We start from the raw sequence: 16,580 nt of genomic DNA, 5'->3' as shown, positions 1-16,580 counted from the left end.
GTGGGAGAGGTCACAGGTTTAGAAGGTGCTATTGAAGAAACCTTGATAAATTGTTTCAATGCACCTTGAACATGGGATACATTGCTGTCACTGTGCATTTGTGAGAAAGGAAGTGAATGTTTATAAGTGGTGGATGGAATGCCAAGAAATAGACTACTCTGTATTGGATTGTATCGTGTCATTTAAGTGATGTTGGTACCACACATCTAAACAAATACTGAATATTCCACCACACTCCTGACTTGTGTCTTGGAGACCATGGATAGGTTTCGGGGAGCAAATAAGTGGTCAACAACTCACTGCAGAATTCTCAGTCTCTGATCTATTTGTGTAGTCACAGTACTTATACACCTGGACCAATTCAGTTTCCAGTTAATGAACTCTGAAGAAATTGCTAGTTGAGGATTTGGTGCCATTTAAATTCTCTCATTGGAAATGGTCATTGCCTAGCATTCCATTTATCAGTCCAAACCGACATGTGATGCAGGTATTGCAGAAAACCAAGACAGTACCTGACGAGTCACAATGAGCACACAACATTGTGGCAGTCAACATCTGCACTTCTGAACTTATGAAGGAGTCAAGGTCATTGCTGAAGCATTAGGGCACTATCCTCTTCAACTTGTATAACAATGTCTTGGATAGGCTAGGGCAGCAGACCTACAATCTGTTCCACTGCTTGCAGGGTTGATTGCTCAGTTCTCTCTCTTGCTATTTTGACCGTTTATCAGGATGGCGCTCTGCTATTAAAAATGCCAATTAAGAAACACTGTTCAAATACTGCTAAAAACTTTAATTAGTGGACTGTCTGTGTTTACTTGATGAATGGAAGGTTTTCTTTTTAAATAATTAAAAGTAACAGCAGAATTGGAACAGAAATATAAGAAATATAATTTACAGAATTACAGCACTTCACAACCAGAGCCAACATAAGCTTTTTCTGACAACTGACATATTAAAATTGAAAAGGAATGCAAGTAAAAATACTGTAAATCATTAACAAAATTGTGAACTGAATTATGTGAACATCCATTCAGGTTATCGATAAGAACAGCAGGCCACATTCAGATTTTTATTATACAGATATGAAAGCTACATAGATTTCTTTTTTCTCTTGATTAGGGTGTAGACATAAAAGAATTTAATTGCTGATAAATTATGATAATGCCACTTGGCAGAAATGGTGGTTCCTGCGATAGGCCCATGTTGCTCCAATTAACTTCAACAAAAAGAACAAAACAACAGCACTTTGAAAAGGAGGAAGAGAGGCAAAGGGCTAGTCAGTGAATCAAACAAGAAAGAAACTTACACTGTTGTCTAACCCAGCAGTGAATCTGCAAAGGTACTGCCTTTGCTGTTTGAGTTCAAGCATGTCTGGACAAGAGAAAAATTAACAACTGACCTTGGAGGAACATGTGAGGATGAGCTCACAGCATGGAAACAGCAGAGTGCATAGTTTTTAAATGTAACTTTAACTTTTTTTTTGTACATTAGCAGAAGCGAGAAGAGTGGGTACTTTTTTGGTTATGTGATTTTTTGAGATTGGTCTCTTGATTACATTTTAAAAAGATAAAACATAGGTACTCAGTTAGTCTGGAGGAATGTTTCTTAGAGCAGTTAGACAGTGATTTCTTCTAGGGGTCTGTAGATTGTTACGGTGCAAGGATGGCCTTTAGTAGAAGTATGTGCTCCTCCTGTTCGTCGTGGGAAATTGGGAAGAGTTTCCATGTTATTGATGATTAGGTCTGCTGTGTGTTTGGTTGCGAATCTGAATAGATCACATGGATCAGTAGCTAGAGGCACTTACAGGAGCTGGCATGCTATGGATGACAGTTATTGGAAGGGAGAAAAACTGCAGATACAGTCAGATGGATGGGTCACTGCCAGGAAAAGGTAGGAGAGGGAGGCAGGTAGTGCAGGACTCTCCTATGGCTATCCCCATCTCAAATAAATATGCTGTTTTCAAAAAAAATGTAGGGAGTGATGGATTCTGGAGATTAGCACAAACAGGCAAGATTTTAGTACCGAGACTGGCTCTAATGTAATGAGAGGTGCATCAAGTTTGAAGCGAGTGATTGCAAAAGGGAACCCTCCAGTCAGATCCACAGACAGATAGGATCAAGAATGTCTTAGAGACTGTGAATATTCACAAAAGTGAGGGGGATAGCAGGAGGTCATTGTACACATGGGAACTAATATCACAGCAAAGGAAAATGATGAGATTCTGAAAGGAGAATACAGAAAGTTAACCAGGAATTTAAAAAGGAGGTCCTCGAAGGTATTAATATCTGGATTACCCCCGGTGCTACTATTGAAAATAAGAGCATGAAAGCATGGCAAGGGTTAAAGCATGAAGACCACTGATGATCTGTTGCAAGGGGTCTGTGGAGTGCTCATTAGTCAAAAGGTCACTATGGCCCCAGCCATCGTGACAATAAATATTTCAGACATAGAACATAGAACAGTCCAGCACAGCACAGGCCCTTCAGCCCACGATGTTGTGCCGACCATTGATCCTCATGTATGCACCCTCAAATTTCTGTGACAATGATATTAAATATTTAATTAATAGTTAGTAGAGTCAGCCTGCTTGAGACTCTTGACAGTAAAATATCTAATCATGACATTAGAATAATATTAATTAGGGACTGGGATGGAAAACCATTGTGCAGAAGTGACAGTAAAATGTCTAATCTTGACATTAGAATAATATTGAGTAGAATGTAAGAAAAACCATAGTGGCAGAACTACAGAGATAATGAGAACTAACATAATTGGTTTATTGTAGCTAGAGTGAGTGAGGTCATTCTGATTAACACAGTTGGACATGCTGGCAAGCTCACAAAGACATAAAAAAAGGTATAAAGAGCCACGGACCCAGAGGTTCGGGGACATTCAAGAATTTGTTTTTTTGAGTGTTACGGTTTTTTGTTTGCAAATAAAAGACAGACTCCTTGAAGAACTCCCTACATCTCCTGGTGATGCTCTACATTTTCTCCATGACACTATGAGCTAGTGAGGGTAGAAATAGGGGGATAGAGAAGATGAATGCATGATTAAAGAGCTGGTACAGGGAGAAGAGTTCACCTTTTTGGATCACTGGACTCTCTACTGGGGTAGAAGTGACCTGGACAAGAAGGACGAATTGTACCTGAATTGGAAGGGGACGAATATACTGGCAGGGAGATTTGCTAGAGCTGTTCAGGAGAATTTAAAATACTAAGATGGGGGATTGGGACCCAGGGAGATAGCGAGGAAGGAGATCAGTCTGGGACGGGGACAGCTGGAAAAAGGGATAAAGATAAGAGAACGAGGTAGGTGTGATAAGTTAAACCACATTTACTTCAATGCAAGAAGCCTAAAAGGGAATGCAGGTGAACTCAAGGCATGGTTAGGAATATGGGACTATGCTATCATAGTAATTACAGAGATATAGCTTAGGGATAAACAAGATTGACAGCTTAATTTTCCAGGATATAACTGCTGGAGGAAGGATTGAAGGGGGGGAGGGGGCAAGAGAGGAGGGGGAGTGGTGTTTTTGATAAGGGATAGCATTACAGCTGTATTGAGGGAGGATATTCCCAGAAACACATCCGGGGAAGTTATTTGGGTGGAACTGAGAAATAAGAAAGGGATGATCAACTTTTTGGGAATGTATTATAGAGCCCCTAATACTCAGAGGGAAATTGAGAAACAAATTTGTAAGGAGATTTCAGTTATCTGTAAGAATAATAGGGTGGTTATAGTAGGGGGTTTTAACTTTCCAAACATAGACTGGAACTGCCATCATGTTAATTACAGGTTTAGGTGGATAGGAATTTGTTAAGTGCGTACAAGAAAATTTTCTGATTCAATATGTGGATGTACCTACTACAGAAGGTGCAAAACTTGACTGACTCTTGGGAAATAAGGCAAGGCAGGTGACTGAGGTGTCAGTGGGGGGAGCACTTTGGGGCCAGCGACCATAATTCTATTAGCTATAAATGATGACAGAAAAGGATAGACCCGATCTAAAAGGTGAATTTCTAAATTGGAGGAAGGTGAGTTTTGATGATAAAAGTGTTAAGGAGAATCCAAAGGGATTTTATAAGTACATCAAGGACAAAAGGGTAACTAGGGAGAGAATAGGGCCCCTCAAAGATCAGTAAGGCTGCCAATGTGTGGAGCCACAGGAGATGGGGGGAGATACTGAATGAGTATTTTGCATCAGTCTTCACTGTGGAGGAGGACTGGAATATGTACAATGTGGGGAAATGGATGGTGGCCATCTTGAAAAATGTCCATATTACAGAGGTGGTGGTGCTGGATGCCTTGAAATACATAAAAGTGGATAAATCCCCAAGACCTGATCAGGTGTACCGTATAATTCTGTGGAAAGCGAGGCAAGTGAGTGCTAGGCCCCTTGCTGAAATATGTGGAGCATCGATAGTCACAGGTGAGGTGTCGGAAGACTGGAGATTGGCTAATGTGCTGCCACTATTTAAGACAGGTGGTAACAAAAAGCCAGGGAACTATAGACCGGTGATCCTGACACTGGTGGTGGGCAACTTGTTGAGAGGAATCTTGAGGGATGGAATTTACATATGTTTGGAAAGGCAAGGTCTGATTCGGGATAGTCAGCATGGGTTTGTACGTTGGAGTGGTAGATGTCACCTATATGTACTTCAGTAAGGCGTTCGACAAAGTTCTTCATGGGAGGCTGGTTAGCAAGGTTAGATCTTAAGGAATACAGGGAGAACTAGCCATTTGGATACAGAACTAGCTCAAAAGGTAGAAGACAATGGGCGGTGGTGGAGGGTTGCTTTTCAGACTGGAGGCCTGTGACGAGTGGTGTGCCACAAAGATCGGTGCTGGATCCACTATTTTTTGTCATTTATATAAATGATTTTGATGTGAGCATAGGAAGTATAGTTAGTAAGTTTGCACATGACACCAAAATTGGAGGTGTAGTGGACAACGAAGAAGGTACAATGAGAGTACAATGGGATCTTGATCAGATGGGCCAAAAGATAAATGTGAGGTGCTGCAAGGTCCTGGGGTTGCTAAACAAAGAGACCTTGAAGTGCAGGTTGGTAGTTCCTTGTAAGTGGAGTTGCAGTAGATAGGATAGTGAAAGCGGGGTTTGGTATGCTTTTCTTTCTTGATCAGAACATTGAGTACTGGAGTTGGGAGGTCATGTTGCAGCTGTACAGAACATTGTTTTGGAATTTTGGAATACTACACACAAATCTGGTCTCCTTCCTATTAGAAGGATGCTGTGAAACTTGAAAAGGTTCAGAAAAGATTTTACAAGGATATTGCCAGGTTTCAGCTATAGAAGACACTAAATAGGCTGAAGCTGTTTTCCTTGAAATGTCAGAGGCTAAGGGGTGACCTTATAGGGGTTTATAAAGTCATGAGGGGGATTGATAGGTTAAGTAGACAAAGTCTTTTCCCTAGGATGTGGGAGTCCAGAACTAGACAGCACAGGTTTAGGGTGAAAGGAAAGATATAAAAGGGACCTAAGGGGCAACATTTTCATGCAGAAGGCAATGCCTGTATGGAATGAGCTGCCAGAGTAAGTGGTGGAGAATAAGTGGGCAATTACAACATTTAAAAGGCATCTGGATGGATGGGTTTAGAGGGGTGTGGGCCAAGTACAGGCAAATGGGACTGGATTAATTTAGGATATTGGGTCGTCATGAACGAGTTGGACTAAAGGGTCTGTTTCCATGCTGTACATCTATATGACTAATAGATAGATGCTCAACTTTTTCCGCATCATAACAGGAAAATGTGGCTCAGTCTGCACTACAAATGATAATATATCACAAAAACATAGCATATTCATCTATCTGCTTGCCTCAAGCACATAATATCACAATAGGAGAAAGTACAGGTAGATGATCCTTAATCCAAAATCGTCGGGACAAGCGATTTTTTGGAATTGTTTGAATTTCAGAATAAGTGGCAGTTTGACGGTTAAGTTTTTAAAAATCTTACTTGAAGGAGCAGACTTACTAAGTCTGAGAGAGAATCAAGGCCTGCCGGGGCAGGGCCATGCCCACCCACCCAACCGACCCCCCCACCTCCTCCTCCCCAACCCTACCTCCTCCTCCTCCCCAACCCCACCCACCCATCGTCACATCTGAATGACACGCATCAAATGGGTGTCACCTTGGGTTAACTGCATGCCAAACAACCTTGTTAATGAGAAAAAAACTTCACAAAACAACCTTAGACTTTTGAGCTTTTCAGATTTCAGATAAAGGATTGTCTACCAGTACATGCACATTTCCACGGTCTCAAAATTAATGTATTGAAATAACTTACACTGACATTCACATGTTATTGGTACTGTTGTTCATAAAAACGTACAAATTAAAGACTCTCAATAAAGTGCAACAATTTACCTTGGGTTCTCTCTCTGCTCTCTCCTATGTCAGTGCTGATAGTTGCCACTGTATCTGCCAATGCCATTAAAAACATTTGCTCCATACTGGTAAGGCCAGGCAGACTGGAATGCAGCAAATGACTAGAAAGTACCCGAGCATGCTCAGGGCCAAAGTAGGTAAGACTGTACTGGGAAAGGTCAATAACCTTCTGCTCAATGTCATCATCAACTTTGAAGCCATCAGGTAAATCTGTACCAAGGTTGGACATTGCAAATAATTCATCATAATTGTTTACTGTTGATTGTTGTCTGCAATTTTTCTTGTTGATATTAGGTCGTTTGCTTGGTTTTTCAAAAGTGGTATGAGAAATATCTTCATCAGCAGCTAAAAGTGCACACAAAGGAAGAGGGGGGATGGAGTCTATTTCTGTATAGTCAGGATTTTCACTTTTATTTGTCATTAAGGGATCTCTTGCCGTGCTGCCACTTGCACTAATTGTCAGAGATCTGAGTCGGCGTTCGTGGCTAGTTTCAGCATCGTTTACTGTGATTACTTCTCCTGCTATACATTTGACTAAATGAGATAGGATAGCTTTGGACCGTCTGATTTTACCCAAGTCCATTAACTCCAAGAGCTGTAAAGGATGGTACTGAGGCAGAGTTGGAGACAAATCATGAGATGCTTCAAAAAGGCCCGAGTCCTCCATTTCAACATTCCATTGAAACGGAATCTTTTTACCACCAAATTTCTGAGCAAGCCCAGTCATTGATCTCGTCAGGTTTTTTTTGAATAGGTAAGGATTGGAACCAGTCACATTGCCATATTTTGCCAGGCTAACTACTGAAGGAGTACTACCATTTTCAACTTCAGTTATCACTGGATCTAATTTATCATGTGGTTGCCACTGTGAATAAACATGCATTTCACAATCCATTCCCACCACGAGGATACCATCACGCACCCAAGAAAGTGAAACTGGTAATGACAACGATCCATCCACTGAGGAAACCAAATCCACACTTCTCAGAAGCACCCACCTCGACTGAGACACTTCTTTGGCATTATCCCACAAAGACAAAGAGAAAACTGCTGGTGCTTCTTTCTTGGCTTGATTTTGTATCATTCCAGAAACCTGTCCGTACATTAGAAGTTTAGATCCAATTCCTATCGTTAAGATATGAGATCCATCTTCCTTTGAAACCCAATCTAAGTGAACCAAAGGTTTTGCTTCAAAAGTCATTTGATGATCAGTCAGATGAGATTCCTGCTTATTGTAAACCACTAAGTTACTATCAATGCTGATTCTTGGATTCAAAATGGCACCTGATAGACTCAAGTCATCCAGATGTATTGTCTGTTCAAGAATCCATTGCGAGCCTCCTGTTGATTCACATTCAAATATACACACATGCATGGTGAAGTGTTTACTGGAATGTTCATTAATTTGTTTTGACTGTTTGTAAGCCACAGCAAGCCGGCTTGTATAAGAACAGCTTACATCCACTGGTCTTCCTGGTACACTAACTGCACTGCTGTTCACAAGTCCTCCTTCAATCAGTAAAGGCCATTCTTCCCAACAATAGGAAAATTTACTCTCCAAACTATCCCCAGCTGCAGAAGATGCTGAATGAGCTGATACTTGACATCGCCAGAATCGGACTTTCCCATCTGAGCAAGACGTTGCCAGAAGATATGGTGCAAGGCAAGCTGGATGTACTGAAGAAGAACTCAGGTGCCCTGCAATAAAAAAGAAAGACTCATGAAAATAATAAAGATAAAGATAATGAGAAAAAAAGTGAATAACTTCCCATATTCAAAATCATATCAGAACTCCACTTTACAATAGAGTGAGATGTTTATATTTCAGTTAAAATTACTTTCACAATGAAAATCTTTACAACTGTAAGTTAACTTTTTTCACCTTAAGGCAATCAGCTAAGTTAAAAGCGAGCAGGGATGCTGAAGACTTTATAATACTACACTTAAATCACCATGGGTGCAATGTTGAGAACACTGGACAGCCAAATCTCAAATATAATGCTAAGTCTGCAACAAAATAGTTTCGCTCAAATATCTGTTTAACCGATTTTAAATGTAGCTGATAAAGATTGGCATGCATAGTAGAATGAGCACAGCCAGCAGCAGTATTTCACCACTTTGCAACACCAGTCGCTTTCATCATTCAATGAGATTAGGTTGATCATCAACTTAACTCAACATACCCAGAATCCTCAACACCCACTTATACCTCCGGATATTAAAAAAGTCTCAGGTTTAAAATTATTGACTTAGCTAGCATCAATTACCATTTTTACAAGGATACCAAACTTCTAACAAGTATGCAAATACTTCCGAACTTCACTTACGAGGCTCTAATTTTTCGACTTATTAACTAGGCCTGAATTCTTTAGGCAACATAAAACCTTCTCTGAATGAACCGTACCTACTCTCCAAGTATGTTAATAATTCAAAAATTAGGATTCTAAATCCTGGAATTACATGATTTTCCCCACAACTTAATCCTTGGATTTCAGGTTTCATTCTGGTAAACTTCACTACACTCCCAACAAAGGTTAATGCATCCTACTTAATTTATGTTCAGAAATCTGCCTGAAATACATCACATGCAATCTAAACAAGGCAGGATTTCCACCTCCCTTGCATTCCAGACTTCTGGATATAAAGGCCAGCATTCTATAAGCCACTCCTAATACTTTGTGCACCAACTTCTAGTATTTTGATATTGTTATGAAGTTGAAAGTGTGCACTGTACCTTTAAGAGAAAGTGAATGCTATTCTGCAGAGCTTAAAAATAGTCTCAGAGGATACTGGAAAATTAAAAATATGTAACATTTGGCTGTGAAATAGATATTCAAGTTGGTGCTGTTTTGAAAACAATTCTAATTTAACCAGTTGAAATTATGCCTCAGGATACTTAAACCCAATTGAGTTTGAGTTTTTTTGCCAACATCGAACCAATGAGATGACCCATTGTTGGATGTAAAAAAGGGAGGCATTTAAAAAAAAAATCAGACAGAGCAACTGCCATCAAGAACAAAGAAATTAGGAACACTCTCTGTCAAAGGTATCTTTTCATATGAAACATCTTCACAGTAAAAAGAAAGACGACAACCCAGGGAGATCTTCAGCCGGAAGACAACAGACACCAAAGACGACAGCCGCTGTATGGTTTTTAAATTAAGTTGATGTAATTTTTACTAAGTGATTTATTGGAATAGTATATGGTTATAGAGTTGGAGGCAGATAATAAGCAGTTAAAAGAAAGGGGGGCTCAGAGTTGTGAATAGTTGCTGTTTCATGGTAAATTGATTTTAATATTCTTTAAATAGTGGAATTTGGAAGTTCTCACATATTTTAACAGATTACGAGGTGAGGTTTTTTGGGTGTTTAGTTTAATTAACAGAGGGAGTTACTGTCATGTCATAATATGGATAAACCTCGAACCTTCTTGCCATTCTCATGCAGTCCTACAAATCATCTCTCTTTAGATAATAATCCAAATGTCTTTCAAAGATCTTGCTTGAACATTCTCAGGGGAGAAAATTTCAAATCCTAATCATGCTCCATGTTAAAAAATGTTAGCATCATCACTTCCTTGGTTAGTCATTTGAACTTGTCAAAGTTTCTTCCTCCCTATTCTATCCCATCAGAAAGTTTTTAATACTTATGGCGAGTAACCAAGGCCTCACCACAGTTCCTCATGGGACACCATTAGTCATATCATGGCATTGAGAGTACCTGCTCATTATCCCTTCTGTGGTCGCTGCCACACAATCAATTTTCTAACTGAGTTAATCATCCACTTTCAAATTTCATCATCAGATTCTTATAATAGAGTTCTTCAAACGCCTTCTGTAAATCCATAACACTAAGTTCTATAAACACTCCCTGTCTTTTGATAACTCTTTCAAAACGCCTAACAGGCTTGTCAGACATAACCTACTTTGGCAAATCCACACTGGTCCTCTGTTAAAGTGGAAATCTTCAACATGCTTAGTCACCCTCTGCTTAAATTACAGACTCTTGCAACTGCTCAAAGCTAGGCTAACTCATATGTGGCTCTTCGTTTCTTTCTGTCACCTTTCCTAAACAGTCGGGTGGTATGCATAATTTTTCCAAATGAAAGAATGATTCCTAAATGAGAACGTCAAAACATTTCAGTTAGAATCTCCACACATTTCTTTGAAAATCATTTGGCTCAAATCATCAGACTTTGGGGATTTATTTTTAAGAATTTTATTCAGTATTAGTTCCTTGGGATTTCTGGCATGTTGGGAAACCCCTTCAAGAGAGGCCATCATGCTGGTTCAGATGCCAGATTAGACCAAGTGTTGTCGCTATGCCTGGAAAACACGTTTACACCAATGCTCGAAGGTTGCAATTTTAGGGTAATGTCCCACTGCTTGGGCAATACATTTCGACATGCTTTTTGCTTGTGGTCTATTAATACCTCAATCTTTTGAAATGCACTCAACTTGTGCACCAGCATTTGTGCTGTCAATGCAAAAACAGGCTACCCAAGTTGATTCGGTCAATATCTATTAGTGGGAAAATATTACAGTCTATTATAAAAGATTGTTAGCGCAGAGCATTTACAAATACATCCCAATGTGAGAGTCAGCATGGCTTCCTGGAGGGGATTGAGGTAATAAGGATTACAACATATTTAGATTTCCAGGTAGCGTTTTAAAAGGTATCAGCTGCCCAGCTACTTCAGGCGATAGGAGCCCATGATGTTGGAATTAGTATATTCACATGGATAGACAGTTTGGCTGACAACTAAGTCTCTAGTATGCAGGGACTGTCTTATGAGGAGAAGTTGAGAAGGTTGTGTCTATACTCAGTGGAGCTGAGAAGAATGAAAGGCAGATTTATTAGAACATACAAGATTCTTCAGAGACCTGACAAGACAGATGCACTGAAGTTGTTTCTGCACAGCCATAATCTGGTGTTGCCCATTTAAGACTGAGGTGATGAGTAATTTCTTCCGAGGATAGTGGATCTGCCCTCTTTACTGCAGAGGGCAATTGAAGCTGGGTTATTCATAACTGGATCATTAAGTATATCCAAGGCTGAGACAGACAGATTTTTATCAGTAATGGAATAAAGGGTTACAGGGAAAGGCAGCAAAGTGGAGTTTAGAATCATCAGAACAGCCATGATCTCATCAAATAGCAGAGCTGACTTGATTGGCTGAATGGCCCAACTCTGCTTCTTTACCTACTAGTCTAATAGCTACTTACTGTGTTTTTATATCTGTATTAAATTTCATGACATCAATTTACATAACCTAAACATTTCAATTAGACCAGTGAATATACACTTAATTGTCTGATAAATGTTTGCAATGCCCCAAAATTATGATGATCTGTTCCATCGAAATTTAATTTCATTCTTTCTTCAACTCCTCTGCTAGCTCCTGGGTATTGCACAAAGTCTTCTCAGAAATGGAAGTCAGTCTTGAGGTTTTATAGAGGAGTTGTGCTTCAAATACAGATGAAATGCACCACTATTAAAAATAGCTACCGTGATCCAACCATGCATATGTAATTGTATTACAGAGATCAATCTGCACACATGCAGAAGTTGCACTCCTGACTTAGACTGGCAAAAGAGTGCCCTTGATTTTTAAAATATAGGTGGAAATCAAAAGAAAACAGATTAAAAAATTCTATTACATCTCTCCTCTGCCACTTCCAAGTTATGTATATTGGGGAGAATAATACTCATGTCTTGCAGTTTGTGCAGTGAACAAGTTTATTTTGATTAACATCTTGAGTTCTTTATCTGCATTGTAGCTAGACAGAAGCTAATACCAAAATGCAAACAACATTTTACCTGATAAAAAATTATGCAACAAAATTCGAAAAAAACATTTTTCAGAGATTCTACTACAAATGTTCTTCTTTTCACAGGTAAGCTCTCAGTTTTCTGGAGATTTTTAACAAGTACTGGCCATAAATCCAACCTTATTGTGGCTATTATAATTTTTGAAACAATTTAAGTGCTTTTCAGTCAACAAGGCATGTTTTACAAGTGTAATCACAGTACAAGTTGTTAGATATGGAATCCAATTTGCACACATAATGGACCAGAAACAGGAATGCAATTCTGTCCAGATCATTCGTTTTTTTAATGCAGTTGATAAATAAATATTTGCTTTCACATGCATGAGAACTCTCCTCCTCTTTGAAATGCTGTCAAGGAATCTTTTACACACATGACAACAAATGGCATTTTAGACAAGAAATGTTTGTCTAAAATTCTTTTTCAGACATTAATAGTACTGCTATAAATCCTCATCTTGTTGGTTCAGATTTAACATCAATGTTTGTTTTTGTTTCATGTAAAATGAAGATATACAAATTTACCTTGAACTCAAACAAATGAATTAAGCATAATACAACATGTATTTCTGGTTGCAATAACTTTGCAAATTGACACAACTGAAGCATAGAACTGTTTGCATATAGCTGTACAAATTCTGGCAGTAATATTTCAAACAGTAAATTTAAACTAATTCACAGTGACTGCATTTTAAATCATGAAAGACTAACCTGCAGAGGGAGTAACTCTAGTGATTTCCACTCCTTCTGGAAGAGCTAATTCTTGGCTATAAACTCGTTTTGAGCTCAGTGCCAATCGACTGGCGCTTTGCAAATTTGCTTTACAAGCTTGGTATTTTTTGAAGAAAGGAGAATGTAACTTCTCAGAGGCAAAGCCATTCTGTTCCTCTGGAGGCAACAACGGAGTTTCAGTAGCATGATCTAAAAGAAAATATTTTTATTTATTAGTTAGGCAGCTGGCAGTTTACAGTACTGTCAAAGTGCTAGTTATACTGTATTTGCTACCATAACATGGAAATACTGTGTAACAGAAGTGGATATGATAAATGGGGTACAGTACATAACAGATCAAAGGTCAAGGAAGAAGTGAAAATTGTCAAGCAAGATTTGTGTCAATGTACTGTTTATGTTTTTGCCACAGCGCCTCAACATTCAAAACAACATTCTGGCCCAGCATCAACTGGAAATTCCAATAATGCATTTTTGAATTACATAATAGTTGCACATTTGTTTGCACCAGTTTAAAAAGCAAAGTGGTGATGAGGATGCAAGTGGATCTCTACCCGTAGTACCAATCATTTTTTTCTTTGACCAGAGTTCTGGTGCTTGCTCCAATTACCAGTTTTAAGTATTTTTAAAAGTTCTTTCAAGGGATGTGAACATTTATTTCTCATCAGACTGATTTCTGGGATGGCAGAACCAACACATGAAGAGAGAATGGATCAGGACTATATTCACACAAGTTTCGAAGAGTGAGGTCACAGGTGGATCTCAGAAGCTTACAGGATTCTAACAGGACTAGATAGGGTAAGCGTAAGAACAATGTCCCTGATGACCGAGAAGCCTAGAATCAGAGATCACAGTTGAAGGATATAGAATAGGCCATTAGGACTGAGATGAGGAGATATTTCTTCAGAGCGTTGAACCTATAGAAATATTTGCCAGAGAAAGCAGTTGAGGCCAAAGAAAGATTTCAAGTAGCAGTTACATATCATTCTCAGGGCTAAACAAATCAAAGGGTATGGGGGGAGAGAGAGAAAACTGGGTAATGGGTTGGATGATCATACTTAATGGAGAACAGGCAAACTTGTGTTCCTATTTTCCTGCTCCTATTCCCCCAAATGCTCTACAGAAGTGGTCAATCAGCTTCTTGAATCGTTCAAAGTGTGTGTCTGGGCATTTATATGTCTCCAAGTGCACATAATTGGGGGTGAACCCTATTTTCACCTGAGCTTTTTTATAAGAAAGAGGACTCTTTACTAATCAAAGGTTCATTCACCTGAAATGTCCAACTACCTGTCTCTTCTGCTTCATGTGCTCAGTAATTCCATCATATTCTGGAAAATAATATATTCTGAACCATTAAAGAAACAAAAGTCTAGAAGGGTTTATTAGTTTTGACTGTTCTGAGATTGTAGTTTGAAGAATGTGATTACAGACAAAAGACACTCAACATAATAGTAATGGTATTCATCCAGAAAAACAAATTCACTGGTGAATATAAGATGACAAATTTTCCTTTCTAAGTGACCCACAAAACACAAATTCAAAATGCAAGTTTGATTCCTTGTAACTGCTTCACCGACAGACAATTCCTGCAGGTTAACGGAATTAAATTTTACATTTTTGTTTTGAAAATAACCTAATCTTGCTAAATCTCCCATGAAAGGTCCTTTGATAAGTAATTTGAAACAGTCGGAAAACAAAGAGATTACAGTAGTGATATTAAAAATTAAGTGGATACAAAATGAGCACATCGGTACTGCAACATTGGTAAATGATGTCTTTAGGTTGGTGAGGTTTCCTTTGAAGTTTCAGAGAAGCTACTAAATTCATAATTTTTGAAGTAGTGAACAAATCCTTCAATCATTCAAGAATGACCTAAACTTTATCACTCTCGCAAAAATTGCTGTATTGAGAGGTTACATGATTCTAATACCTTCCTATGGAAATTCAGATCTGCTTTGGTTTGTTGAACTTGTTAATTCCATTCAGTGCCTATATTAATGGCAATTTAACTTATCATTGAACTTACCAACCGATATTGAATCAGATTTCAGGTGTAAGTGCCACATATGCAATACTGAGCGGTTGTTCTGCTTATGTTCAATGACCACCAAAAAGAATTTTTCTGAAAAGCCATCATGTGGTTCTTCTGTAAATTAACAATAAACAGTGCTTCAAATAATCTGTTCATCTAGAGAACAGTTCGTCAGCAAATGTTAAAGAAACACGAATTATCTTTGGACGGGAGTCCACTCCCATTCATTGTTAAGCAGATCCTTTCATCCATCTCCAACCTGGAGCTTTGTTTCAAAATTTTTACTCATTCTCAATCTTTTCAAGAAGCACTGTTTGCATGACATCAACCACCTTAATATTTTCTGTTCCTCTCAATCATTCTAACTTACCTCCTTTCAAACTCGGTGCACTTTATTCTTTCAGATCGAACGAGATTTTGTCGTCAACCCACATGCCATGGCATGGCATACTGATCTCTACTTTGCAGAGGTAGAGCATCAATTTTTAAACATCACTTCTTTTCCCACCTGGACACAAACCATCACACCAGTGTTTCCAGGATTGTCAGTCAGCTTAGCACTTCTGTGTCTTTGGGTATCTGCATGGGCCTTAGTCATACCTCTTGGGGATATGTGGAATTTCCTTGTTTCAGCTGTTCGCAAGTCCCTTCCCAGAACTCACCCTCCAGTGTACTCATGATTAAATGTGCACCACATCCTGTTCATTCAGAACTGGATAGGTTGAACAATTTTACTTTCAACTTCCCAGTGCAACTGACATTTTCCTTCTGAGACACTTCTTGGTCCCCATTTTCTGGGGCAGACTACCTACTTATACTCATCACAAGCCATCGAATCTGTTACCTTGATGACAGTTCCTCACACATTCCTCCTATAAAAGGACTCCATTCTATTTTCCCAGATTCTCACTCTCCATCAAGTTTGTTCTGATATTACCTTTTGCAAGGTCTTCCTCTTTCATTAAGCAAAGATCTCCACTCCTACCGTTATGGTCGATAGGAACCACATCCATGAAAGACCATTTTTGCCAATATACATTCTTCCCGCTACTTCTAGCATGATGCATCACCAAACACATATTTCCTTCCTCTTTTAGCATTCCAAAGGGACCATTTATTCCATGACACCTCTGGTCTGCTTCTTCATCACCCCCAACTGTCAAGTGGTGTGTTCAGTGGTGTAACACTTGATTTTTTAAAAAAATTGTCTTCCCCCTCACTGGTTAAGGCTCCAAACAGTCCTGTCAGTTGAAGCAGTGAACTATTTGTATTACTTTCAATCCAATCAACTCTACCTGCTGCTCACATTGTAGTCTTCTGCCTTTGGTCTCCCAAATTAGACTGGGTACAATACCTTTGTTCAGTTTACAAGCATAACCTCAACCTTCCCACTGCTTGCCATTGTTGTACTCTCATGGTTCTGTCCTCAGCCTGCTGCAGGTTTGCATTCAAAGTCCATGCAAGCTCGGGTCTCATTTTCTGATTCGGCATTTTACTGCCTTCCCGACAACATGGTGTTCAACAGCTCCACAGAATGAACTCTATATGCTGTTTTGATATTTGTTCTTCTCCCCTCCA

General features: G+C 39.1%; 1 protein-coding gene across 7 annotated transcripts in view; it reads right to left on the bottom strand.

Annotated features, from left to right (window-relative positions):
- The window catches only part of dmxl1 (Dmx-like 1), a 223,220-nt gene that overhangs the window by 102,491 nt on the left and 104,149 nt on the right, over positions 1–16,580 (bottom strand). For 6 of the 7 annotated variants that reach the window (XM_060837582.1, XM_060837607.1, XM_060837599.1 and 3 more), the window contains 3 exons: positions 14,997–15,116; positions 12,953–13,162; positions 6,393–8,111 (listed from right to left, as the gene is read on the bottom strand). In XM_060837582.1, the coding sequence (XP_060693565.1) occupies positions 6,393–8,111; positions 12,953–13,162; positions 14,997–15,116 (2,049 nt within the window). The remainder of the gene's footprint in view (positions 1–6,392; positions 8,112–12,952; positions 13,163–14,996; positions 15,117–16,580) is intronic. The other variant, XM_060837615.1, reaches the window with a different exon arrangement.

The sequence above is a fragment of the Hemiscyllium ocellatum genome, chromosome 2 (assembly GCF_020745735.1).
Source record: "Hemiscyllium ocellatum isolate sHemOce1 chromosome 2, sHemOce1.pat.X.cur, whole genome shotgun sequence".
NCBI lineage: Eukaryota > Metazoa > Chordata > Chondrichthyes > Orectolobiformes > Hemiscylliidae > Hemiscyllium > Hemiscyllium ocellatum.
The sequence above is the reverse complement of the archived record's forward strand: the minus strand, read 5'-3'. Positions and strand labels throughout refer to the sequence as shown.